General features: G+C 39.5%; 1 protein-coding gene across 2 annotated transcripts in view; it reads right to left on the minus strand.

Moving 5' to 3' along the window:
• The window catches only part of COL4A3 (collagen type IV alpha 3 chain), a gene marked incomplete at both ends in the record, with an annotated part of 138,364 nt that extends 112,203 nt beyond the window's left edge, over positions 1–26,161 (minus strand). The window contains one exon of one of the 2 annotated variants that reach the window (XM_079710040.1): positions 25,842–26,161. In XM_079710040.1, the coding sequence (XP_079566166.1) occupies positions 25,842–25,928 (87 nt within the window). The remainder of the gene's footprint in view (positions 1–25,841) is intronic. The other variant, XM_079710039.1, reaches the window with a different exon arrangement.
• Between the last annotated feature and the right edge of the window lie 212 nt (positions 26,162–26,373).

A 26,373-nucleotide genomic window follows, 5' to 3' on the forward strand; every position in this document is an offset into this window, starting at 1 on the left:
CCCCTATTCTACTTTCTTATCCTTCATATTCATTAAATTTTACACAAGTATTGGTCCACGATAGAATGGAAAGTAAAAGCCAAAACAAAACTGTCCCTTTACCATAGAAAGATTGAGAAACATTGCTCTAAACTCTTATTTACTTCGGTTAAATTGGTTGATCAAGGATCTTTTATTCACTGTTCACTACTGTTACACAGAGGATACATAACACCTCTCTCTGCCTTCCAGGCCACTTCTAACCCACCCAGCTCTCCACCACACACATACACACACACACACACACACACACACACACACACAGAGCAAAGTTCCAGAAAAAAGGGACACGTTCAGAGATTGAGGATTTGGGGCATCCACACCTCAGCACCCCTCCCGGGACAAGAGGATCATGTTTATATGTAGGACACCATTTGATCCCCACACTGAGCTGAGATGTAATAAGAGTGGATGAGAAAACTGAAGCCTAGGGGTTGGGTTGGTATTTACCTTGTTCTTTTGACTTTATTACCCCCTCCTTAGGTTCTGGAGAAAATGAAATGAGCAAGTCAAATGAGATAGTGTACACTAAATCACATTTAATGTTTTAAAGCATTTTGTGCACATAAAGAAATTAAATAGAATGATGGGGGAAAGATAAAAACCAGACACAAACCTAGCCTTCTTCACAACCCTATAACTAGGTTTGGACAAGCTATTCAAGATGAAATATGATATCAGCACCTGGAGCCACACTTGTCTGGGATAAATTAACCATCCGTTTTTCAAATACATTTTGCATCTGAATGGTAAAGGCATGTCTTGCTTTTCAGCCTATAACCAGAGTGACAAAAATGAATAATTTAGAGCAAATTCTTTCTTCTAAAAGGCGTGCTTTAGAGAATGAAGAAATTAACAGTGCTACATTCACAGTTAGGTAAATTTAAGCAAATATAAATTTCTTTCTTCCTTCAATCATTGGGGGTTTTTTTGTTTTTGTTTTTTTACCCTTCATGATTATCCTTAGCCTGTTGTTGTTGTTGTTTTTTGGGTTTTTTTTTTTTTTCCGTTACGTGGGCCTCTCACTGTTGTGGCCTCTCCCATTGTGGCGCACAGGCTCTGGACGTGCAGGCTCAGCAGCCATGGCTCACGGGCCCAGCCGCTCCGCGGCATGTGGGATCTTCCCAGACCGGGGCACGAACCCGTGTCCCCTGCATCGGCAGGCGGACTCTCAACCACTGCGCCACCAGGGAAGCCCCTTAGCCTGTTTTGATAAGGGCACTGCCTTTGAAGAAATTATCAAATTTATTCCAAAGTCTCTGTGTTTTACAAGAGCATTTGTAATACTCTTAATTTCTCACTATTATTAGTGTCCCAGAAATGAATTATGAAAAGAATCTTTATTTTTAAAGATTCTTAAAGTCTTTAAAGTCTTTTCAATGACTAAAATAAGAAAATGGTTTGCATTAAAAGTTCACAATCTATTTCTATTAGAATTACACTGAAATTTCTTGAAGTTGAAGGCAATAGTGTAAAATTATAGCCACATCGGCCTCCAAGATGAGTTATTGGGCTGACTTTGAAATCTGATAACTCTGTTTTGCTGAGTCACTGTAATCTTCTATTGCAACCCCTTGGCATCCTTGATATGGGGCCTGGCCACCAGTGGGGCTCCATAAATGCTTCTTAGATGGAACCATTCAACATTTTTATATTGCTGATGCAGAGTGATTTTGTGGACTGCTTTTCAAAACACTTTTCTAAAGCTGATTATATTTCCTGCTTTCTCACTCCCTTTTTTTTTTTTTGGAATAAAGTCCAAATTCAAAAAATGGGTCTTTGTATACATCAAGAATTTTAAACTTTCACACCCTTTCATACCGGAATTCCATTTCTGGGAACTTATACAGAAAATATAATCCAAAATCTGAAGCAGAGTTTTATATACAAGTATGATTACATGCAGCATTATTTACAGTAATAAAAAATGTGAGGGGACTTCCCTGGTAGAGCAGTGGTTAAGAGTCTGCCTGCCAATGCGGGGGACACGGGTTTGAGCCCTGGTCCGGGAGGATCCCACGTGCTGCGGAGCAAATAAGACTGTGCACCACAATTACTGAGCCTGCGCTCTAGAGCCTGTGAGCCACAACTACCGAGGCTGAGTGCCACAACTACTGAAGCCTGCACGCCTAGAGCCCGTGCTCCTCAACAAGAGAAGACACCACAATGAGGATCCCATACACTGCAACAAAGAGTAGCCCCCGCTTGCTGCAACCAGAGAAAACCCACGCGCAGCAATGAAGACCCAATGCAGCCAAAAATAAATAAATTAATTAATTTAAAAAAATGTGAAAGGTTCTAAATCTGCTAAGAGAGAAGTAGTCAAGAAAGCATGAATGTTAAAAAAATGTTTTCAGTACAATGTAAATATTATTTATGGAGTCTATTTTTGCAAGAGAAAAAGGGGCATAGAATTGTACTCACAATATCTTTACATCTATATTTTTATTTATTTTTTTTAATTTTATTTTATTTTATTATTTTTTTTTTTTGCGGTAGGCGGGCCTCTCACTGTTGTGGCCTCTCCCCTAGCGGAGTACAGGCTCCGGACGCGCAGGCTCAGCGGCCATGGCTCACGGGCCTAGCCGCTCTGCGGCATGTGGGATCTTCCCAGACCGGGGCACGAACCCATGTCCCCTGCATCGGCAGGTGGACTCTCAACCACTGCACCACCAGGGAAGCCCAACATCTATATTTTTTTAAATTCTATACATAATAAAAATGCTAGAGGAAAATACTAAAAACAGTAATGATATTGACTTTAAGCAGTGAAATTGATTGACTTTTTTCTTTTTAAATCTTCAGAATTTTGCACATTTTCTTTCATTAGCATATGTTGCTTTTATAATAGAAAATCATCAATACATTTTATTTCTAACTATTCACTATATCTCAGCCTCAATATAGAGAATATACAAGGTCCCTCATCCATAAGATGTTTGGACCTGAAAGAAGAAACTATGTATGTTTCTAGATAATATGTTAAATACCTTTATCTATTTATGTGTTTGACTTAGACTGCAGCAGTATTTTGATTTTAGTTATTCAGGAATAACAGACTACTGTGAGAAGCATCATTTTATGTCCATGCTTTCAAAGAGTATCAGAATCTGCAAAAGATGATATTCAAGGCATGTTTGTACAACCAGCAGAGAAAGTAAGAGAGTCGTGGGGCATGTGGACAAGGGTGGCAGTGAGGCAGAAGCATGGGTCCGTCGAGTACACCTCCAGCTCTGGAGGGAAATGCATATACTTTGCCCTAAAAGATGAGAATTTATTTCAAAATCTCTTTGGTGAATATTTCTACTCATTTACAGCAGTGAAGGCAGTTAAGATGCAAAGGGAAAGATGCTGAATGTAGTGGGTATTTGCTTTTTTTCCCCTTTCCTTCCTCTTTTCCCTTCCATCCTTCTCCCTGGCAACTGTGACTGCTTTAGAGCATAGGACTCCAAAACATTTCCCGGAAGATTTTTGGGAAATGAAACTTCCTGATTTGGGGGTTGGAGGGGAGGAATAACTGGTGGAGATGATTCCTCTTCATTGTGGACATAACACAACAGGGAAGTATGCTGTTGAGACCATGACAGAAAGCAACCTTAGGGTGAAGCAGACATCATAGAAAAAGCAGGGGTCCAAGAAACCAGGTCTTTCATGATACTGAAACACGACCCAGCCTCACCTGAAACACTCCTGACACTGGATTTTTAAGTTATGGGAACAAAAAATTCTTTCTCTTGTTTACATCATTTTGAATAGAGTTTTAGGTTACTTACAATTACAAGGTTGCTAACTGGAACTCTGGGTTATTTAATTCTTACTTGATAAAAGGAATGCATACTAACATAGTAAAATAGACAAACTCTTCACTGACACTAATTTGAAAATGAGTGTAGCACAAGTCCTTATTCGAGGTCACCGCTTTTATGATGACTTGGGGTAGATCTGAAGACATCCATCTATCATCAAGTTCTATTGATTAGATATAAAAAACTCATAGACCTGCCTGCTTCTCTCCACGCTCTTGACCTTACCCTCCCTAGGACCACCTCCATCTCTCATCTGGATCACTACCATGCCTCTGATTCTTTTTCCACACCACAGCCAGGGCGCTCTTTCCAAAGCATAAATCTGATCATACCTCTGGTTTCTGTGTTCCCCGTTACTCTCACGATCAAGTTCAAACTCTTTAACATGACCCTGGACGACGGACCCCTGCCCAACTCTCCAGCCTCCTTCCTTCCTCACTCTACCTCTCTATATCCAGGCAATTTAATCTTCTCTCGGGGCCTCCAACAGGAAGCCCTAGTCCAGCATGGACTGCTCTCCTACTGGAAGCTTCTTCCCTCCCATCCTTCCTGGCTGCCTTTTCCTCATCTTTCGGGTCTCAATGTGTGTGTCACTTTCTTTGGGAAGCCTTCTTGGACACTCTTCTGTGTGTGCAGGCATCCTCTACCACCACACTGCCCCCCTATCATATGACACTGCAATTGCCTAACTCCTACTGGACTGGAAGCTCTGTGAGGGCAGGTCCACCTTTCTCAGTCTCGTGCCCCCAGCTGTAACACAGCACCTGGGACACAATAAGTGCTTTAGAAATACTTGTTGAATGAGTTAATTAATTAGAAAATTATTCATCTGGTAAACCCAGTACATAATACCATAGGTATCTAGTAATGCAAAAAACTACATTCTGTGTACATATATTTGTGTCTAATCCAGAAAGTTATTTCTCAGGTATTGTAGCACATTTAAGTGAAAATGGTTCCAGCTTTAAACAAGTGAAAAACATTTCATTTGGGTTTTCATTTCATGAATCACAGAACCTGTGCCAATTTTCTAAGTGAACTGCTGTAACTCTGTTACATGAGATGGTGTTGGGGAGAAGGCTTTAAAAATAGCTGACCGGATATCCCTCTTGGTGGCTTGGGTTATGTAAAAGTATTTTGTGTTAAGCCAATGTCTCACAATGGATCGCTGAGCTTTAAAAAGGCTATTTGGGATCCTTTTTTCAGTGTTAAATATCTGCTTATCAACAGAATCAGCCTAAAAATCTCCTAGAGAAAGGGTACAATGTCCAAATAGTTATCACTTTTTAACTCCAGATACTTAAAAAAAATCCAGTGCTAATACTAAAAGTGAGTTTAAAAGACGGAAGTCCTTTAACAACTTAGTGAGAAAGAAGCCAGGATTCCTATAAAGAAAGGTTGTTAGATTTGGGCTTAAAATACTTTTTATTGGAGCAGAACAATCAGATAAATATCCTGTGTTACTAACATTTACTTTAATTTTTAAAAGGAAGTAATTTTGAGACATTGTTCTCATAAGACCCCATAAACGCAAAATAATAGAGACTGTTGTTTGAGAGTTTATTACGGACCGCGTCCTTGGGCACAGCTGGTTGGACCAAGGTGGGTGAATCCACTGTCCTGTGATCTGCCCTGACCTAAAAGCTATGTCAAGGCAAAGATGAAGTGATTAGCTGGACCAATCAGATTCTCCTTGGAGTGGGGAATTAGGTGCTTGGTGATGGGAACAGAAGCCCAGAACAGCACACAGAAGGCAGAAGGGAGAAAGTCTGGCAGGAGAAGATGTGAATGAGCGGAAAACATGAGGTGGAAGCTGAGTAAGCAGAAATCAGGAGCTGGAACACACACAGGGAAGACGATGAAGTGGTTAGTTAGCTGGGGCAGGAACAACAGAAGAAGATGCTTCTACGGAGTTGCTATAATTCCTACTGTTCAAGGGACAGTGAGGTGACTTGGTCACTAAAAGTGCACATTCCTAAAACATCTTCCACTATCCATGAGACCTGCCTCAAGATTTAGATCCCTCTCTGTGGTGACCTAAATGGGAAGGAAATCCAACAAAGAGGGGATGTATGTATACGTATAGATGATTCACTTTGCTGTACAGTAGAAACTAACACAACATTGTAAAGCAACTAGACTCCAATAAATAAATAAATAAATAAATTAAAAAATAAAAAAAGAAAGTTCCCCCCCGCCAAAGAAAAGAGGAATCTACATTCCTGTTTTTCTTATTGTTCAGTGTATATATTTACAGCGAACAATTTCTTGAGATACTGGGAGAATCTCTGTTCCTCATCAAAAAAGCATCATCCACATATATGTATATATGCATATATATCTCTATCTATCTATCTATCTACCTATGTATCTATATATCCAAAGCAGCATGCAGACTCATTTGGGTTGTACAGGGTGCCTCCCTTCTGCCATATTTTTCCCTTGCCATGGTCACACCATTCAAAGCCCGTTTTTGCAAAAACATTGCCAGATGTACCAGTCTCAGCCCAATTAGAGGAGTGTGATCACCATCATTCCCCCATCCTCACTCTCACCCTACCTCTAATTTTCTCAGTTGGCAGAAGAACCCATTCAGCAACTTAGTAAGTCAACGTCTGAAAGGTTGCTGGGATCCCTGATTCCTGAAGAAGATGGAGAATTATTCCATTATCCTGAGTCAGGCGCTCTGAACTTTTAAAGACAATATGTCAGTTGATTACAAGGATAGAAGAAACGCACTGCTAGGCACCTGCGGTTTTGCCATGTGTAGTGAAAATGTCTAGTAAGTGAAGAGACCACCACCAATGAGAGGAGTGGCTCCAAGTAGTTTCTAACTAGTCGTTCCAGGTAGAATTTTCCATCCCCTTGAGAAGCACCTAAGTTTATGATACTGTCAAGAACTAAATTTCCTTCATTTTCTCTACATTTTGACTCTGTATTGCTAGTGTTAATGTGTTATTTAATTTTCCTGCTATGTGTGTTAAAAATCCAGTGTATAACAAATTAAATGAAATATATTCCTTTTATAGTTGAAGATGAACTTTAAACCTACATTTTGCATTCCTTTTCCAGTAGTAATGATGGCTTTGCCTGAGAGTCAAGAGCAAGAACAGCTTGTCAGGTTGTTCTTTTTCTCAGACAGCTAGAAGTTAACCAGTCCGCCTGGAGACTTGATCTGTTCTTGGTGTCTGACTGGCAGCACCATGCACTAGTTATCTACCTGGGGTAATTGCTGACAGCCTTGTGGCAAATCAGCTCAAGCCACCCATCCTTCATTTCATCAATCATCAACTAAGTCTTGCACTTGGCCAGAAGCTTTTTATTTTTTACAATTTGGTTGACTGAATCCACTTCTTTAAAAAAATCAGCCTAATGTCAAGAGTCAAACAAGTCAGCTATGCAAAGTAAGGGTCAAGAATGTGTACACAAGTTTACAGAGAATTTTTCCAAAATGTGCATAATGAAAAAAAAAGATTAGACTTTTTATATAGTAAAAATGCTCTATTCGGTTTGTTTGGTTCTGAGTATGAACTTTAAACACGTTCAAATTAAGTTATTTAAAGCAGTTAAAAAATTATTGCTGGTGGAGAAGAAAAGGGAAGCCTTACAAAGTAAAAGGATACATTTAATGAAAACAGACTTTGAAATGAATACCAAAATATAGCAGTGCAGCAAAAATTTTGACCAGGTCCTTCTTGTTACAAAAAGCAAGGACCATAACTTCTTGAGGGCTGAAAGCAAGCTGGCAAACAAGGTTACCTCGATGAATGTGCTAAGTCAAGTAGTTATTCCAAGTTACATCTTTTGGGAAGAGGTAATACTTCAATAGTTACCATTTCTTTTATCGATTGATTGAGTCAATCTTGATTTTACCTTGGCTGGCTCTCATACTAGATGCATACAAAACAGTGCTTCATAATTCGGTGATAAGCAATGATTAATCAGTAACTCAGTTCTCACATTTCCCAGTCCATCCTGGGTAACTGCCAGATCAGTTTCCTAGCAAAAGTTCATCCATGTGCACTTGCTGGCCTGAATTTGTTGCTGCTGAGGGTAACTCTCTCCTCATATGTTAATATAAGAGGCTCCTTGACTGGGGTAGAAGGTTGCTGACCCACCAGTTCTGCTGGCCAGACTGTTGTCTGGATTCCTGAGTTCTTTGGTGGCAAGCAACAGAAATTATTTAGGCTAACTCAATGATAAAAGAGGAATTTGCTGGAATGACATGGGGCAGCACACAGAAGTTGAAGAAAAGTTAAATAAACAGGCCTCAGAAAAGACCAGCCTCAGGGCTGTGGTGAGGATCAAGGTACAAAAACGAATGGAAAGTTTTTCTGGGCGCTGCTGTCAGGATGAATAAGCTCTCTGCCCTTTCAGTTGAAGATTCAAATTCCTGGGAGAGGGCACTTGACTGGCTCAGCCCAGGTCATGTGCCAACCCCTCGCTCAGGGACTGTCAAGCAATGAAGGGAGGATAGTTCCCTAAAGTAAAATCAACGCACCACCACCAGAAGGAAGAAAGGAGAGTGGTCAGGAAAAACGAGCAGATGTCCACTGCACTCTGTTTTCGGGTGTTGCCTGATTTCCATCTGTCTGTCTGTTGGCTTTGGACATACTGTCTCCTCTAAGTTTGGGTCCTTCTGGCCAAGGTTGATAACCACCAAGTTTGAGTCAATCTTCTACCTGGTTTGACCTAATTAAACAGCCCTCTGATTTACATCTCCCTCATTCCCACGAACTACTTTGCTCTGGTCTCGGGTTGGAACATTCAGATGTTTCTGGTCTCTGGCTTCTGAGAAATTCCCCAGATTCACCCTGTCCTTATGCTGGTCACCGTTATTCTGGGCTCATTTGCCCCAAATGCTTATTTTAAGGAGAAAAATTCAAGATGTTTATCTATACAATTCCAAATTTTAAAAAAATGGCAAAACAAGCAAGTAAACCAAACCACTCTCCTCCCTTTGGAAATGCATAACCCTTAAGAATCTATTTACTTAGAAATTACTTTACGTCTGTTTGAAAGTCAAATCTTTCATAAATCCATTGCCTATGAGTACAATGTCATTAGGAACAATTCTAATTTAATTTATTTTTATTCCTCTTGGTAAACTGAAATTTAAAAATTGAAACAAATACCTTGTGATATAACCAGGATCTCATTTTTAAAAATGAGCAGCTCAACAGTCGTCTCAGTATGCCACAAGAGATTGTAAAGTAAACCAAAGGAGTTTGACTGCTCGGTTCTAGTAAATAAAAACCAGATGCTGATTCGGTCGAAGACTGCCCAATACCACCGCCCACTGCCATGAACATGTACTGAGCTCCCAACATGCCAGACACAGTGTTAAACATTTATAGACTTTGTCTTATTTAGTCATCATCATATATAGGAACCTATAGGTTTGTATTATTATTCCCACTTTACAGATGAGGAAAATAAAGCTCAACAACTCAGCCAAGGCCAGACAACTAGTTGTTGGTGGACTGAGTTATATAATGATTGAGTTTCTATCATCTCAAACAAGTTTGGGTCTGTGAAAAAGTTTTACATGAGAAAAGGGGCCTCCGATTAAAAATGATGAATTCAGTGTTGAGGGAGAAACTATGATTGGAATTAACAGTCTCTTAATTTTATTCTAACGCATAGCTATGAACGCTTGTATTTCTCTACAAGGCCCCACAGATGGACAGTTGGAGATCATCTCCTGGGGTCGTGGTTCACTGTGGTTTTTTTTTTTTTTTTTTTTGCAGTACGCGGGCCTCTCACTGTTGTGGCCTCTCCCGTTGTGGAGCACAGGCTCCGGACGTGCAGGCTCAGCGGTCATGGCTCACGGGCCCAGCCGCTCCGCGGCACGTGGGATCTTCCCAGACCGGGGCACGAACCCGGAACATGATCTTCTTCAATTTGCTGATTGTTAGAACCATCACTCCAATTTTAGAAACAAAAAGCACCATCCTTCTTCATAGTGAATAAACAGGAAAGCTCTAGGCCAAGAAAAGCTTATAAGAACATTGAAGAACCAACTCTATTTAGACCAATTCAGTGATTTATTCGAATGAGAAAGCACAGCATTTTCACATGTAAAAACAAGTCTGGCTTTAGCAAAGTTTTTCTGACTACTAATTTCTGAAAGTGAACTTTATTGAAATAGACTCCCAAGTAAATCATTTACAGTATGTTAGTGGGTGGATGTTGAGAGTAATTGGTATTAGTCTCCTGGTTTTACATCAGAAAATGCTAAATACATTGCATTCATGTTAACTTGCTTAAAGAAAATTTCTTGAATCCTATGTGTGATGATTCAAGAGGGGTCTGATTGATACTGTGTTTCAGTAGGTGCAGGTCAAAATTTCCATTTTCCTCTTTTACAAAATCGTGAGTTTTCAGGTCTTTTCTTTATTTCAATTCTGTTTTTCTCTGCACTGTTATTTGCATATGAGATTATAATGCAATCATTATATAATCTACTCCTGGGGTTATAATGTACTACAATGTTTATCAAGTTACTGCTCAACTTGATATAAGGAAATCAACTTAGTTCTAATTTAGATGCCTGGTTTAAACCCGACTGGCCTTCAAGACACCTAAAAAAATCTAATGGATTCTTGGCCCAAATGTCACCTGCTGGGAGGTCATAAAAATGCATGAGAGAGGCATGAGGAGATAGGGTAGGTAGAGTGAAATTGAGAGGAAAAAAATTTTCATTGATATTGATTGGAAATAGCTCATTCTCTCCAAATGCTTAGAATGATGTAAAACCAATGGGATGTGCTATAGGGAGGGTTAATGGGGATCTTTGAGTCTAACCTCATTCTAGGTTTATAGCTGAGGGCGAGGGTGGAGGTCACTGAGAAGTGGTGGGCTGATTGAGGTGAGCATCTTTAAATCTATCTAACACTAGGCTGACTCCAGGTCTATTCCCTAACAAGGAGAATAACTGGTAAACCCCATATTTAATCTGTGGCCATTAGCTGTGTATCTCATTCTCAGATCTGTGTTCTAAGAAAATCCTGACTCTATTCAAGATATTCATTTTCGGGCAGAACTGAGATCACTAGAATTCAGTGGGAGATTGGTAGATTATTGCAGAAATGATGTTGGGAAAACTGGCTAGTTTGGAGAAATTTTTAAAATTTATATCCTTTGCTCACATCATACACCAAATATTTTGGATTAAATTAAAAAATAAGATAGAACTTATATCAAAATGTTTACTCTAGTTACATTTACATGATAGAATTTGGCATAACTTTGTTTTCGTTTTGCTTAGTATTTAAACTATGTCTTTTGTTGGACAAGTAGAACTTGTATAAAAAAAGAAAAACATTATGCCAGTTGATCTAATTAATAATTCTATCAATATATGAGTCTGTTATAAAAAGAAATTATAAAGAGTCAAGAATTCTTCATAGTTTTGTTTATAACATCAAAAAGTTAGGTTAAATTGTGGCATATAAACATGATGAAATGGTATGCATTAATTTTTAAAAGATATTTATTGATGTGAGAAAATACTAGCAATATAATATAATGTCAAGAAAGCAGGATACAAAATGCCATATGTTGTATGACCTTATTTTTATACAAATATACCAAAATATTAACATTGGCTACCTCTAGGTTCTTATGTTAGGAGTACTTTTTGTTTTGCTTTGTTTTTATACTTATATATCTTGAATGTTCACAAATGGGCACATATAGTACTTTTACTGTTAGGAAAAAAAGCAACATAGAAAAAATATTTTTGTAGGTCTGATAATTGGTTCTAGCAACTTCATCTTGAAACTCCTCAAGGATCAATCCTCTGTTTGAAAGATAGTCCAAGAGTTTCCTTAGCACAATACATTGCATCTAAGGTGCTCAGTGAATGTGCATAAAATGTATTTACACTTTCTACCCTGTTGCAGCTGATTACTCATTAACAGAATTTGAGGGAGGCTGTGTGTCAAAGCTGGTTACATGGCTTTTCTTTTAAATACAGGCCCCAAAGCCTATATTTTAAAGATAAGAAAGGAACAAATTATTAATATGAAATGTTATCCAGGACTATCTCTATAATTAACAGGTATTTTAGTTGAGGTATTTGAAAAGTCACCAGAAAAGTGATGAAATCATCGCTGGAGTTTTAGCATTAGTATTTACATGGGATGTAAAGTCAATAAACTGTTCATTTTTTGGTGGAGACAGTGCTAAGGGAGGATGCCATTTCTGCTGATGTTTCCAAATAATGTTATTAGAAAATACCAGCAGCAAAGAATGCACTGAATAATATTTTTGAAAATAAGAAACTCCTTAATACATTCCAGGAAGTTGATACTAGGTCACAACATAATAGGAGAATTAAATGAGTATAAGAAACATATTTGGACTACTGTTTTCTTGATATTGAAACTCATTCTTGTCTCAATACTACTTGGCATTTGTAGCATGCTTTTACTGTGTGCAAAATGTGTTCCATTGTATTATTTCTGGAGCTAGGAGAGAGAGATTTTATTACCACATTTTATGATTGAGGAAATGAAGAGTCTTGGAATTCAAGTGATTTGCCCCAGACTGTCACAACAGTGTCTTCCTGCTGGCATGAGATGAGGGGCTCTTACTGCTGCCCAGTGTTGCCTCATTGGATGGCAGGGAGCCTCAGACGTCCTTACCTGCAAGACTGCACTCTTAGGGTCTGGAGATGTTGCTTGTTCCAGTCCCATGGGCTCTGAATGCTTCATCTCCAAGAGGTCTCAGCAGGTCTCAGTGAGCAGAAACTCTGACTAGTTCTGTGGGCACAGCCCCAGGCACATGCAGGACCGGATAAATCAATCCCTTGGCTTTCTCCAGCCTTATCTGCAGCAACTAGAGAGCGTTGGCATCTTCAGGGGCACATAGTCTGGCTTCCAATCAGTAGGAACCTTATCTCAGGAGATTTCAGATATAGTATTGTTCTTAGATTTTTTTTAAAGATTTTTTTTAATGTGGATCATTTTTAAAGTCTTATTGAATTTGTTACAATATTGCTTTTGTTTTATGTTTTGGTTTTTTGGCCACGAGGCACGTGGGATCTTAGCTCCCCGACCAGGGATCAAACCCTTACCCCCCTGCGCTGGAAGGCATAGTCTCAACCACTGGACTGCCAGGGAAGTCCCTGTTCTTAGCTTTTCTCACTTTTTGGAAGGGACTGTGGAATCTGCTTTTGCCTAAGAGAGCAAAATAAGGAGAATCCAGTCCATGTGCGTAAACCTTGCGGGCACAGCTGCCGAACGCTGACAAGAGCTCCAGCTGAGGCAGAGGCTAGAAGAAGGTGAAAATACCACCGGTAACTCTATGAGCTGCTTTCTGCACTCATTCCAACCTTATTTTTAGTACTCTACTTTGAGGAGAAGATATGTTTTTAAGCCACCGAAATCTTACTACTTTCTGGCTCCATTGCCATCACACACTTGCTTTATATACAGCCTGTATGTTCGATGTTCTGTACATTTGCGGACCTTTATTCTTCCTTCACAACTCCACTTAAATTTCGCTTTTGCATATTTGCCCTGTTACAGTATGTACAATTTTATTGCTATTGCCTGCATACTTATCTAAACCCCTAACTTGGTGACATATTCCATAAAGGGAGGAGGGGCTGTGTTGGTTTTATCTTTGTTCCCATCATCTTGCTGACTTAATGAATGAAGCATTCAATATTTCTCTTGAACCACAAATGAGTGTTGGCAAGGATGTGGAGAAAAGGGAACCCTTGTACACTGTTGGTGGGATGTAAATTGGTACAGCCACTATGGAAAACAGGCTCCTCAAAAAACTAAAAATAGAACCACTATATGATCCAGCAATTCCACTCCTGGGTATATAGACAAAGAAAATGAAAACATTAATTGGAAAAGATACATGCATCCCAATGTGCATAGCAGCATTGTTTACAATACCCAAGATATGGAAGCAACCTAAGAATCCATCAACAAATGAATGAATAAAGAAGATGTGGTATATATAAACACAATGGAATACTACTCAGCCATAAAAAGAATGAAATTTTGCCATTTGCAATAACATGGATGGACCTGGAAGGTATTAAGCTTATTGAAATAAGTCAGACAGAGAAAGACAAAATACTGTATGTTATCACTTATATATGGAATCTAAAAAATAAAGCAAACATTGACTATAACAAAAAATAAACAGATTCACAGATATAGAGAATAAACTAGTGGTTACTAGTGGGGAGAGGGCAGGGGAGAAGGGTATGTTAGGGGTAGGGGATTGCAAGGTGCAAACTATTAGGTATAAAATAAATAAGCTACAAGGATATATTGTACATCAAGGGAATATAGCCAATATGTTATAATATCTATAAATGGACTATAATCTTAAAAAATATTTCATCTGAAAAATAATGCTTTATTTTTATTCTTATGCCAAAGGATTAAAAGATCTGTTAATTCTTTGTCAACCTTTTTGTTTTAGTGTTTAATAAAATGTACATCCAATTCTATAAACATTCATTGAGGACCAGTAATACCAAGTGTGTTGTCAAGAGCTGGAATCACAAAGATGGGTAAGACACCTGTCTGCAAGAAGTCCAGTAGGGAAAGCGACATGGAAATAGGTTAAATCCTTTCTAGATTGGCAAGATAATTAATACTTCAGTAAATAAAGGTATTCCGTTGGTGTTTTGATTGTAAAAGGATAGCAGTGTCAGGAATCTTTCATTCTGGATAACTGAGGCATTTAAAAAATCAATCTTGGGACTTCCCTGGTGGTCCAGTGTTTAAGACTCCATGCTCCCAATGCAGGGGGCGTGAGTTCGATAACTCGTTGGGGAACTGAGATCCCTCATGCCATGCGGTGTGGCCAAAAAATAAATAACTAAATAAAATATAAAAAATCAATCTTTTCTCAAATAGTACTTAGTTATTTAAATGATGGATAAAGTGGCATCTGACACTCTTTTTCCATTATCTGTGATGTTTTTGGTAGTAAAAAGCCCTACTGAAGAGCCCTAATAAGCATAACTCCCAATGCTAAATCCACTCCCTCCACTGACTTGATGAAAGCTCTTCGGTCAGACCCTCATCTGTGAATCAGAAATGATATCACCTTGTCATCTAACTCTCAGAAAAGCACAAAATCAGACACTTGATAAGAAACCATCTACACACAAAATTATTTAAAATATAATTTTAGTGAATGTTTATCTTCAAGGAGTTCCACTGTAGCATTATTTCTAAAGAATTGGAAATAACCAAAATATTCAGTAGAAGGGCATTACTTAAATAAGTTACGGTACCACCTATAATGAAGTACTCTGTAGATATTTAAAAATGATATTTGCAATAATTAATGACTCAGAAAACTTTTACCAGTCTATTCTTAGGTGAAAAAAAAAGTAGAATAAAAAAAAAAGTCTGGAAGGAAATAGACCAAAATGTTAACAGTAATTATCTATAGGCAATATGATTATGGATAATTTTTATTTTTATATTTCTTTTTGTACTTTCAAACACTTTCCAAATTTTGTACTACCCATACAACTTCTAATTTTTAAAGCCAGCATGTGAACTCTTCAACTTTCCCAATTTCATACATAAATAAACAGCATAAAATTATCCTATCATCTGGTTAAACAAAGAAAATGAATATTAGCCTTGTTGACTCTTCCCAGACATACTTTGTCATTTGATTCAAAGGGATAATATTGAGGATTTCTCAACTTTCCACTTGTAGAACTTTTTCTTTGAAAAGTTCATGTAACAGCAAAATATACTGGTGGGAAAAAAATCCAGTGACCTGACTGTTTTGTCTACATAATGATAAACCTCCCAAGGTTTCTAAATAACTTGAACTTATTTTTAAATATGGGGATCACTTCTCTAAGAAACCGATTTAGAGAGACAATCTAATTAACAAACATCAATCTTAAAGATTAAAAATGGAAAATTCCTAACTTACCCCAAAACTACTGTCAGAAAAATAAAATATTTTTATATGGTTACATTTTAAATAGCTCTGAAAATTACACTTTTTAAAAAACTATTCAAATCTCAACTTCATTTCTATTTTATGTATGTTCAAAATATATATATATATATATATTTTCACATCTTTATTGGAGTATAATTGCTTTACAATAGTGTGTTAGTTTCTGCTTTATAACAAAGTGAATCAGCTATACATATACATATATCCCCATATCTCCTCCCTCTTGCATCTCCCTGAAAATTACACTTTTGGGGGGCCATTATCTCCCTACAACAATTAACATAAAAATTCTGAAAATATAAGCTACTCTCTAAATATATTTGTGTGTATATTTATATGTACACACACATACAGACATACATAATACCTACCATGATATGTGGAAATATTTTTGGATAGTCTGATCTTGTATATACAGAGCATTACACCATGGACTGGATTTTTTTCATGAACTGGATTTTTAACCTTCCTCTGTTTGTACATAAATAATTATCAAATTAACTGCACAATTAACAGGGACAGACTGAGCGACTGCTATACTGGTCTAGACTGGTTCTCCTCCCTTCCTTTCTTTCTGATTTTCAAAGCACCAGAATCCAAAGAGAAAGCACCAACAAGACTTGTTTCCTGCTTGGTTACTTCACCTTTACATAGGCTGGGTTCCCAAGGACAGAACAGTCAACCTTCTCCAGGGGTCAGCCATATAGATCTTTAAAATTGGGGTCATGTCACCATCCTTCTGAAACACTCCAGCACCAATCACACCACAGTTTGAAGGACCCTCCAGTGTCCTTATCAAGGCCGGTACAGTTCTCAGACAATAATATGCCCAGGAATCCCTTGGATTGGTTAAAATGCGGATTCCAGTTGGGGAGGTCTGGGGTGGAGCCCGACATGACATTCTGTCTTCCTAACCCACACCCAGGGGAGGCTGGTGTTACTGGTCATTTGATTGAGGAGGTCTCCAGGTCCTTAACTGGGTTTCATCCTTCCCTGGCATAGAGCCTTCCCTGGCTTGGGCCTATGTCAGCTGAGACAGGGGATCTTCGGCTCAGCTTTACCTCCTCACAGCCACATCTGGCAAATTTAGACCCGTCCCACTGAAGCTGAGAAGAAGATGAAGAGACATGAGCAGAAGAAGGCTTTCATCACACCACTTTACATGTGGGCCCATTACCAAGCCACAGTGTGAATTTGTTACTCATCCATTACTAATGTGACAACTGTCTTGCGAGTAGCGTAAACACATGCATTGTGTCTTTTTTGTTAAAATACAAATTTGTTAAGTGCAGACACTAAAATCATACCATGATCAACTACATACAGGCCTGTGGACTTATCCCACCCTATTCAGTAAGTGATTTTCCATCCTTAATTAGCAGGACCATCATGAGCTGGCCCTCTTTGGGGCCCCTGATTCCCTGCTTCCCATCCCTTGTCCACCTCTAACAAAGTACTCAGCATATTCCGTCAGGCACATGTGTTCGCTTGGTGGTGAGTAAATAAACTCAGCTTTTTTTTCTCCCTTAAAAAAAAAAGTTCTCTTGGTCTTGGTTTTATTCTCTGACCACCCAGGAGCCATAAAATTGGAAGTGTCTCACCTCTCCTCACTGTCCAGAAGTCCTGGACCATATTCCTCAATGCTTCCCAAGGCACTCTCCATGCTGTTTCCTTAGGCCTTAGCCTGTATGCTGCTCCCTCAGAAAGGTGGGTCCTGACCACCACTAGCTACAGTAGAACCTCTTCTTCTCCATCACCACATCCCATTGTCTCCCAGCAGGTACCAAAATCCATAGTTGCACATTTGTTTACTGAGCTCTTGTTTCTCTCACCTATTCCACTAGAATCCTAAATCCATCATGGCCAGGGAGTCAGGCTGTTTGATTTATCCCCAGCACCTTGCCATGTGCCCGTGTCTCTGTCCTATTCTCTCCTTCCTGCTTTTATTAACGATAATAAATTGACTGTAGCTAGAATATAAAAGCTGGGTACTTACTTTGTACTAAGAACTGTACTGAGCACTTTACCTGTAATAGATACAGTACCATCATTTTCAGATAGGAAAGCTAGTTTTCTTTTGGAAGCAATTTGTTCAGGGTAACACCCCGTTACCTGGCTGAAGTCTAGTGATAATTTAGTCTGGACGAAAGGCTAGGTGTGGCATGATGGTTTTCAATATATTTCTCGTCTTCTCTATTCCTTTGGCCAAGTGTTTGCTGTTTTTGTGATGTTTCTTCAATTCTTTATGCACATAACTTACTCATATTTTAATAATGGATCACTATAATTAAATTTGTACGAGTGGTAATTTGTATCACTTTAAGTTTTCTGGAGAAAAAGTTGCATGGATATTTAGGCACAACCCATGCTGATTTATTGTCTTTAATTAAAGTTTATCATTTTGCCACATGTTTATTTCTTATGGTAAATAAGCAAAATGTGTTCCATCCAGAGCTAAGTCCTTATGGACTGTAACCCTCTCTCATATCTGGATGCCATTTACCTAGATCTTTGCTGTCCAGAATGGTGGCCACATGTGGCTATAGACACTTGAAATGTAGTTAGATTGAAAGGTTCTAAAAATGCAAGATAGGCACCAGATTTTGCAAACTTAATATGAAAAACGGATTGTAAATATCCATTAATGTTTTTAATAGTGATTACATGTTGCAACAATACTGTTATGGATCTTTAGAATAAATAAAATCTGTTAAAGTTAATTTCACCTGTTGCTTTTTCTTTTTTAATGTGTCTACTGGAAAATTTAAAATTACATATGTGGGTCCTAGTTATGGCTCACAGTATATTTCTATTGGATGACATAAACATAGATATTTGTTTATCTGAACTTATGAAAGTGAGTTAAGTGGAAAATTATAAAGCTGATATAATTTAATTCAGTCTTGGCTAGAAAATGTACCTGAAGCCAGAGGTCTTAATTGGCAGTTACCGAAAGAACCCCAGGAGGAATGGGAAGACTGACACGGGTGTTTAGAGAAGACAAGAGCCAGTGATTAGATCTTGTGAGATGAAGTAGAACTTGGAGTAAGATGTTTTCTTATCAGATTTTTAGAGATGAGGACAACTCGGAGAGGTTAAGTTCAAGGCCGTGGTGGTGGTAGGGCTGATAACGGAACATGTCTGTTCTGTTAAGAAGTTGATATAATTTTGGTTTCCTTATTTTCTCAAGCTGAAAACAGAGGTGAAATAAATGACCTATGGTGAAAGTCTGTTATGATTTAAAAGTTTAGACTGAGGCTGGTTATAAACTTTGTAGAACAAAAGTGCTCTGAGCACCATGTGTTTGAAAAATCTTTGACTCCGTGGTGGATGGCTGCTTTTTGGCTGAAGGCCATGACATGAGTGTGGTTAACTGTACATGGCTGAAGGACCACAGGGCGTATGCAGACCAGACAGCCAGGCTGTCAGACTCATACACTTATAGGTTTGAGGGTCTTAATCAATTGTAATATTTAACAAAGTTAACCTTCGTCATAGGTAACACTAGGCAGTTATTACTTTGTTCTGGGTAACACGGCCATCATGATAAGGGAAATACAAAGACAAATTGCATTTAATTCACAGTTTTTCCATGGACAATGCCTGAAAACATACCAAGGACTGAAGCCCCAGAGAAATACTAAAGGAGGAAGACCCTTAGTCTGGTTAGAGAGACAAAGCTGGTGGCTTTGCTGTGCGGTCTTGACCCTGCCCCCACCTCATCAAATATGAGTCTAGCATGTTTAGAGGAAGTGGGTAGTAGGAGGGGACTGGAGGAGGGTGACCCTGAGAACAGGAAAGGAAACACCTTTGGTGCACCCCTCCCCCCAGATCATTACTACATAAGTCCGTCTTAGTGGGGAAAATCCCCTGGAAGGCTCAGAACTACTTTGCTCCTTTTTCTTCCAGGGCAGGACGGCTCCAATCTGGGAGCAAGCTGTGATGACAGTGAAGGCTTATTTTCCCCAAATCTCTCAGGTACATAGTCTTCCCATGGATGAGAGTCAGTGAACAGACTGAAGAAACAAGATAGACTCCCAAATCTTGAAATCATACAAAAAGAATCAGAAAGATAATACAAATAAGTGCAAAATGACTAAAGTCATAACCAAGAGGGAAAAACCCCTACAAAAAAGACCAAAAAAACCAAACCCTAACAAGTCAGAAAACCCCAGACAGACTTAGACTCCAAAAAGAACATCTAGAAATACGAATAGTCATTGAAATTAAAATTTAATGAATAAAAATAATCATATTTCACATTTATTGGATGATTACTATGTGACAGGCATGGTAAAGTGTGTGTTGTATGTGCTAAATCATTTGATCCTCATAAAATCCTGAGGTGGGTCTCTTACTTCCATTTTAAGATGAGGAAACTGAGAAAAAATTTTTTAAAAAGCTGGTAGTTAATAGATCTGGGGTTATAGCCATTGTTGAATGGTTCCAGAGTTCTTTTTCATTATGGAAAGTTACAGTAGATTGAAAATCTACTGAACTTTATAAACAGCAGGAGAGAGAATTAAACTTTGAAAGATGGATGCTGAGGACACGTCACAGGATACAGCACGGAGGGAGCAGCACGTGAAACAAAAGCTCAATACGTTACAATTTGGTCTCAAATACAACTGATGATGGGTCTCCTGGAGAGGCTGTGAGAACCTCTGCACTTTAGGACCATTCTTCTGGGGGCAGAAGAGAAGAATTTATCCAATGGCTTCCATCTCCCACTGGTCAGAGATTTGCCCTGCAGGTGCTAATGCCCTGCACTTCCGGGTGCAACAGGAAGACGTGGAAGAGAGTCTCAAGGAACACGAGGCTGTATCTGTGTGAAGTCTGTGGCCAAGCTGGCCACTGGGGGAGAAAGTGTCCAGAGCTCAGGAGCAAGGAGAGGCCAAGAGGAGCTGAGTGGCACAGGAAAGCTTATCTGACATAAGAAGGAAGGAGAACTGGAGGAAAAGATGAGAAGGCCCAGCTAGCATCCTGAGAATGCCAGGAGTAGAGACAGAGTGAGGAAGGAGAAACATAAAAAAGAAATGTCTGAGAATGTTCAAGATTTGATGAAAAAGAGAGAATCTCAGGTTAAATATCCACTGAGTAGGATATATAAGAAACAGATGTGCACCTGTATCACAATTTTAATAACATGATAAAAAATCTTGACCTAATTGACATACGTAGAAATCTTTGAAGTCAAAATATCATCTCTACCACAATTCAGTGAAAAAAATAACTAGAAAATTTCTGTATGTTTGGAAATTAAGAAATAAACAGTTAAATAACCACTAAGACAAAGGAAAAAATTAGAAAAGATTTTGAACTTAATGATATTAAAATTTGTATGATGCAGCTAATACAGTGTTTTGGGGGAAACTTTTTAGCCTTAAATGCATTTGAACTATTCAAAGTTGCTTGATCAAAGTCAAAACATAAAATTCAACTATGTTTTGCTGTATCTTTACCAGTTAAACTATAAAATTTTAAAAGTATATACCATTTCTAATATAATGGCATTAAAAAATGTCAAATACTTAGAAATCAAAAAACCAGAAAACTCTGAAACACTGGGAGAAATCAAGGCCCTAAATAAACAGACTCATGTAAGAATACAAACAGATCATATATGAATGAGTTCTTGGTACACATGTTTGCAGATGTAACACTGAAAAACAGTGAGAGAAAGGATGGACTATTCAATAAATAATGTTGGGACAATTCACTTTCTATATGGAAAAAGGTAAAATTATAATCCTAGAAGTAGAAAACAATTCCAGGATTATGAGTCTTAAATGTAAAAGAATTAAACTGTAATTTTTTTTAAACGTAGGAGAACATTTTTACAATCCCAGGGAAGGAAAGGATCTCTTCAACAAGACACAAAACACAAAATCAAGGAAATCAAGGAAAAGATGAATAAGTTTGAGATTATAGTGAAAAAAATTACATATTAAGGTACCAATAACTAAATGAAAAGATAAACCAGGGCTTCCCTGGTGGCACAGTGGTTGAGAGTCCGCCTGCCGATGCAGGGGACACGGGTTCGTGCCCCGGTCTGGGAGGGTCCCACATGCCACGGAGCGGCTGGGCCCGTGAGCCATGGCCGCTGAGCCTGCAGGTCCGGAGCCTGTGCTCCACAACGGGAGAGGCCACAGCAGTGAGAGGCCCGCATACCGCAAAAAACAAAAAACAAACAAAGATAAACCAAAGATTGGAATGAAATATTTGCCGCACATTTAAATAGCAAAATTTCAGTACCCAAATATATAAATAGCTTCTAATTAATTAGCAACAAAAAGGCAAAGGCCACAAAAGATAAATACGCAAAGACTTGTTCATGCAATTCACTCGGAGAGAACTATAGACTGTCAATCAAAATATGCTAAGATTCCTAAACTCACTAGTCAAAACAAGATCCTATTTCACACCCATTAACATCTAAGCACACCAAATTTTGCTGAGGATATAGGGAAACAGGTACTCTGGCACGATGTTGGTACAATACTTTTGGAGTCAATTTGACAATTCCTGAAAAATTTAAAATACGCTTTCTCTTATAACCCTCTTCGAATTCCACGTAGGAATTCAAAATCTAGTTGTCACAATGGTACATATACAAAGATATAAATTCCAGCTTTGTAAGATGAAAGCATGGAAACAAACTCGCTGCGTTTAGGCAGATGGAAAAATAAACTGCTTTATTTATGTAACTGGATACTATGTGGCAGCTCTCACATCTATATGTATATAAACAAATCACATCTCTATGTACCAACATGGATAAAATCCAAAAACATCATACTGACTGATACAACCAAGCTCCAATATGTATGTATCATGTGAAACCATTTATTACATTTGAAGGACCACAAAACAATAATATTTATTTTTTATGGTTACTAACACACACACACACACACACACACACGAACACACATATCCATGGAGTATAAATATAAAACCATGCATGGAAGAGGAGGCAAAGGATGTGTTTAGGACTTTCTGTATTTATCTGTTATTTTCCTAAGGGGAGAGATGTGAGAACAAACAGGTCAAAACTTATTAATACTTGCTTAATCTCAGGGGTGGATAAATTGGAGTCTGTTACATTACTTTCTGTTTGTTTGAAATGTTTCTTAATTCAGCTTAATTTTTTTTTTTAGATTTAAAAACCAAATCAGTTGAGAAGCCTTCTCCCTAAATGCAGCTGTTATTCAGCTCGTGATACTTGATTTCTGCCTTGTCTGGAATTTTAAGGCAAAAAGAGGAAGGATAAACCATGATATCTCAAACCATGAATCTCACCTTCTCTAGATATCAGAGGAGCTTTCCCTCTCACTCTTCTCCAAGACCTGTTGCCTGAAGCAACAGCAGGGTGCCTCCCAGTTTCAAGTTGATGAGCTGGGCCTGGTAATAGCTATAAAACCTGGGGATGTGCTGAACAGCCAGGCCTGGAACTAAATGCCTGCAGGCAAGCAGCAGAGGGATTTTACTCAGGGCTCTTCAGAGCAAATTGTGTGGGTGGACAGTTCCACCCTGCCTGAACTCAGAATAAGGGGTGAACAGCACTACTATTTCTTTGAGAAATGCTAACATAAAATCACAGGAATTTAGAGCAAAATATGTCCGTACCTATGCAGCACAAAGATGATAACTATGATGTCCCAAAGACTACATTTAGCTCTCACTTATACAGAGTTTGTTCCTTCTGTAAAGTTTTAATTTTTTCCCTAACATTTAGAAATTGAGAGATTTCTCATGGAAACTAGATTACCAGCTTCTTTTCTGAAAACGCTGGATTCTGGTATTACTGAGTCTGAATTCTAGAATGTCAACAATTAACTGGCCCTGAAGACTGCCCCCCTACCTCAAAGCCTCACTCAATTAACCTTACCTACTGGCCCCATGAGGGGTTTCAACTCCCTCATTTTACAAATGAGAAGACTGAGGCTCAGAGAGGTCAAGAGCCTTGCCCAGCGTCAGAGCTACCCCGTGGAGGGAGGCATGCTGGCACTGTGCCGACCAGTTAACAGTTAATTTGCTGTGATTCCATTTTTCTACACGATGAGGGTACATTTCATGATTTCTAATGACATCGTCTGTGTAACTGAGCAAAGTTTTAACAGAGACTTACTTCAAGTGCTGTTAAAAATAATATGAATGGATTAATTGTAGAATCAGCAGGAAGCCTCGAAGATTTGGCCAAACTCAAGACAGAAAAATTCTTATGTAAAAAATAATAAGGGAATATGACAGTATAATTGAAAATTGGTACGACTAGAGGTTGAATGATTACAGTGGATCACTTTTGCAGGCATCTTTACCCGTGTGTAATTCTTCCCCTCTTTCTCCACCTGTCTCCAATCTCCCCTCTTCTTTGAACTCTAGAAGAATGTGCAAACCCTGCTCTGGAACTCTTCCCCAGCACTTCCCACGACATACATACACTTCCTTTAGTTTTTTTTTAGTTGTTGGATTTGTTCCTGGATTAATGCTGGTAGACATTCAACACTGACTTAGATGAGTTCTAACCATCATGCCCAGAAGTACTGAGCTACCTGGGTTGGGCATTCTTAGTCTATGCAAAGCACATTTTTGTTAGAACTACAACTACATGAAGAGATTACATGGATTACAAAATCCTTTAGAACATAAAACACTAAATAGCCTAAATGTAAAATGATCGGGGAATGGCTCAATTAACTTTGGCATACTCATATCATGGAAAACTATACAATAATGCAATAAGGCAAAAAGAAAAGAGGTAGATCTATCTCAAATACTGTCATGGGGAGAACTGTAGGATGCAAAAGGATATATACAGCATAGGTATATGGTATTGATTATGTTAAAAAATACAAACAAAAAACACATATTGTTTGTGGGTCCATATATGAATATGTAAATGCATAGAAAATGTCTGAAAAGAAACACAAAGTGGTGAGAGTGGATATATTTCTTTAGACGGGGTGGGATAAGGTATGGAGGTGATCAAAGGGGGTTTTAGCTTCACCTGTAATGTCATAATTTAAAATTTAACTTAAATGGAAAATACTTGGATTTCTTGTGACTGAAGGTTCGAAAAATATTTTCACGTTAACACATATTTATGTGACTATTAATTTCCAATCACAATCTTAATCATGAAATTTGAAAAACATCTGATCATTCTGGGAAATGAAACTTACACTGCGTTGTCATCCAAATTAAGTTTTCTGCGTAAAAGTCACAGAAGGCGGCTGAAAAGTTAAATTGCACTTTCACCAGTTAAAATCAAGTAAGTCAACTCTAGGAGGCATAACAGTTTTGAGGACACTGATTTTTCTTCGCAAAGAATAAGAAATATACGGGTGGATCTAAATGAATCCAGGATCTCTCAAATGTTGAATAGAAATCACAGCGACAGATTGTTTAATTTATCCTAACATGAGATATATTTCTAAGGTGCTATTAATTTTTCAGTGATGGCATTTGCTTTTCTCAACAAAACTGATGGAACACTTGAGGGCAGGCATTGACAAGGAGGAAAAACGAGCCCCAGCGTGGTCAGAGTTCAGTGTGAGGTGACATCTAGGAAGTGGCAGGGCTGTCCCCTCTGCCACTCCATGCTGCCTGCTCTGATTCACCGGCGTGACATCGCGTGTCTGTATATCCCGTGCTCTCAAGCGCTCATCCCTGGCGATTATCTCTTTCCACATCTCTGTATCTACCTGCTTGCATATCTATCTATCTATCATCTATCATCCGTCTACCTACCTACTTACCTATCTACCTCTGGAGGGCCTTCTCCATCCCTGACCCCTAGGGAGCCCTCCAAGCCTCCTCCTCGCCCCTCCCTCCAGCCCCGCGCATTCCACCTGTTCCCGTGCATCCCCGCTTGCCCCCGTCCCCACGCTGCCCCCCCCCCCAGGTGTCTGCTTGGCGCCCGCAGTCACCGCACGCACCAGCAGAGGGTGAAGGGTAGCGCCCCGCGGGCGGGGCCGGCCTGTCGGGGGACGCGGGGTGGGGGTCGCATCGCCGCGTACTCACCTTGCCGTCAGTGGGCGCGGCCACCAGGAGCACCAGCTGAAGCAGAAGCAGCAGCGCCGGCGGCCTCGGCGCCGTCCCAAGGCGCATCGTGGGCGTCCGCTAGGAGCCCCGGCGTGTCCTGGGGCCCGCAGGCTCTCGGGCCGCCGCGTGCCCTGCGCGGCGCGGGTTGAGGGGCCCGGCTGTGAAGCTAGCCTGGCCCGCCCGCCCGCCCGGGGAGGCTTTTGTAGGGCTCAGCCTCCCCACCGAGGCTTCAAGGGAGGGCAGAAGTGGCTTAGGTCCCGCCCCCGTCCCCCTCCCCGCCAACTCACCGGGAGATGTCCCTCCGACCCAGGAAGCGTGCCAGGAGGCTTCGAGAAAGGGCTGCGCGCCTGCGGGGCAGGTGGGCGCGGGGCCAGGGTGAGGGGTTAAAGAGGTGACGCTCCCAAGGTTCAGGGGCCTAGGCGGGGCAAGGGGCTGCGAGTCGGAGGTGGGGGATTTGGGGGGTGAGCTACGTAGAGGCGGCGGAGCACGGGGGAGGGAGTGGCCAGCGGCC

The sequence above is a fragment of the Hyperoodon ampullatus genome, assembly GCF_949752795.1.
Source record: "Hyperoodon ampullatus genome assembly, chromosome: 8".
NCBI classification, from domain to species: domain Eukaryota; kingdom Metazoa; phylum Chordata; class Mammalia; order Artiodactyla; family Ziphiidae; genus Hyperoodon; species Hyperoodon ampullatus.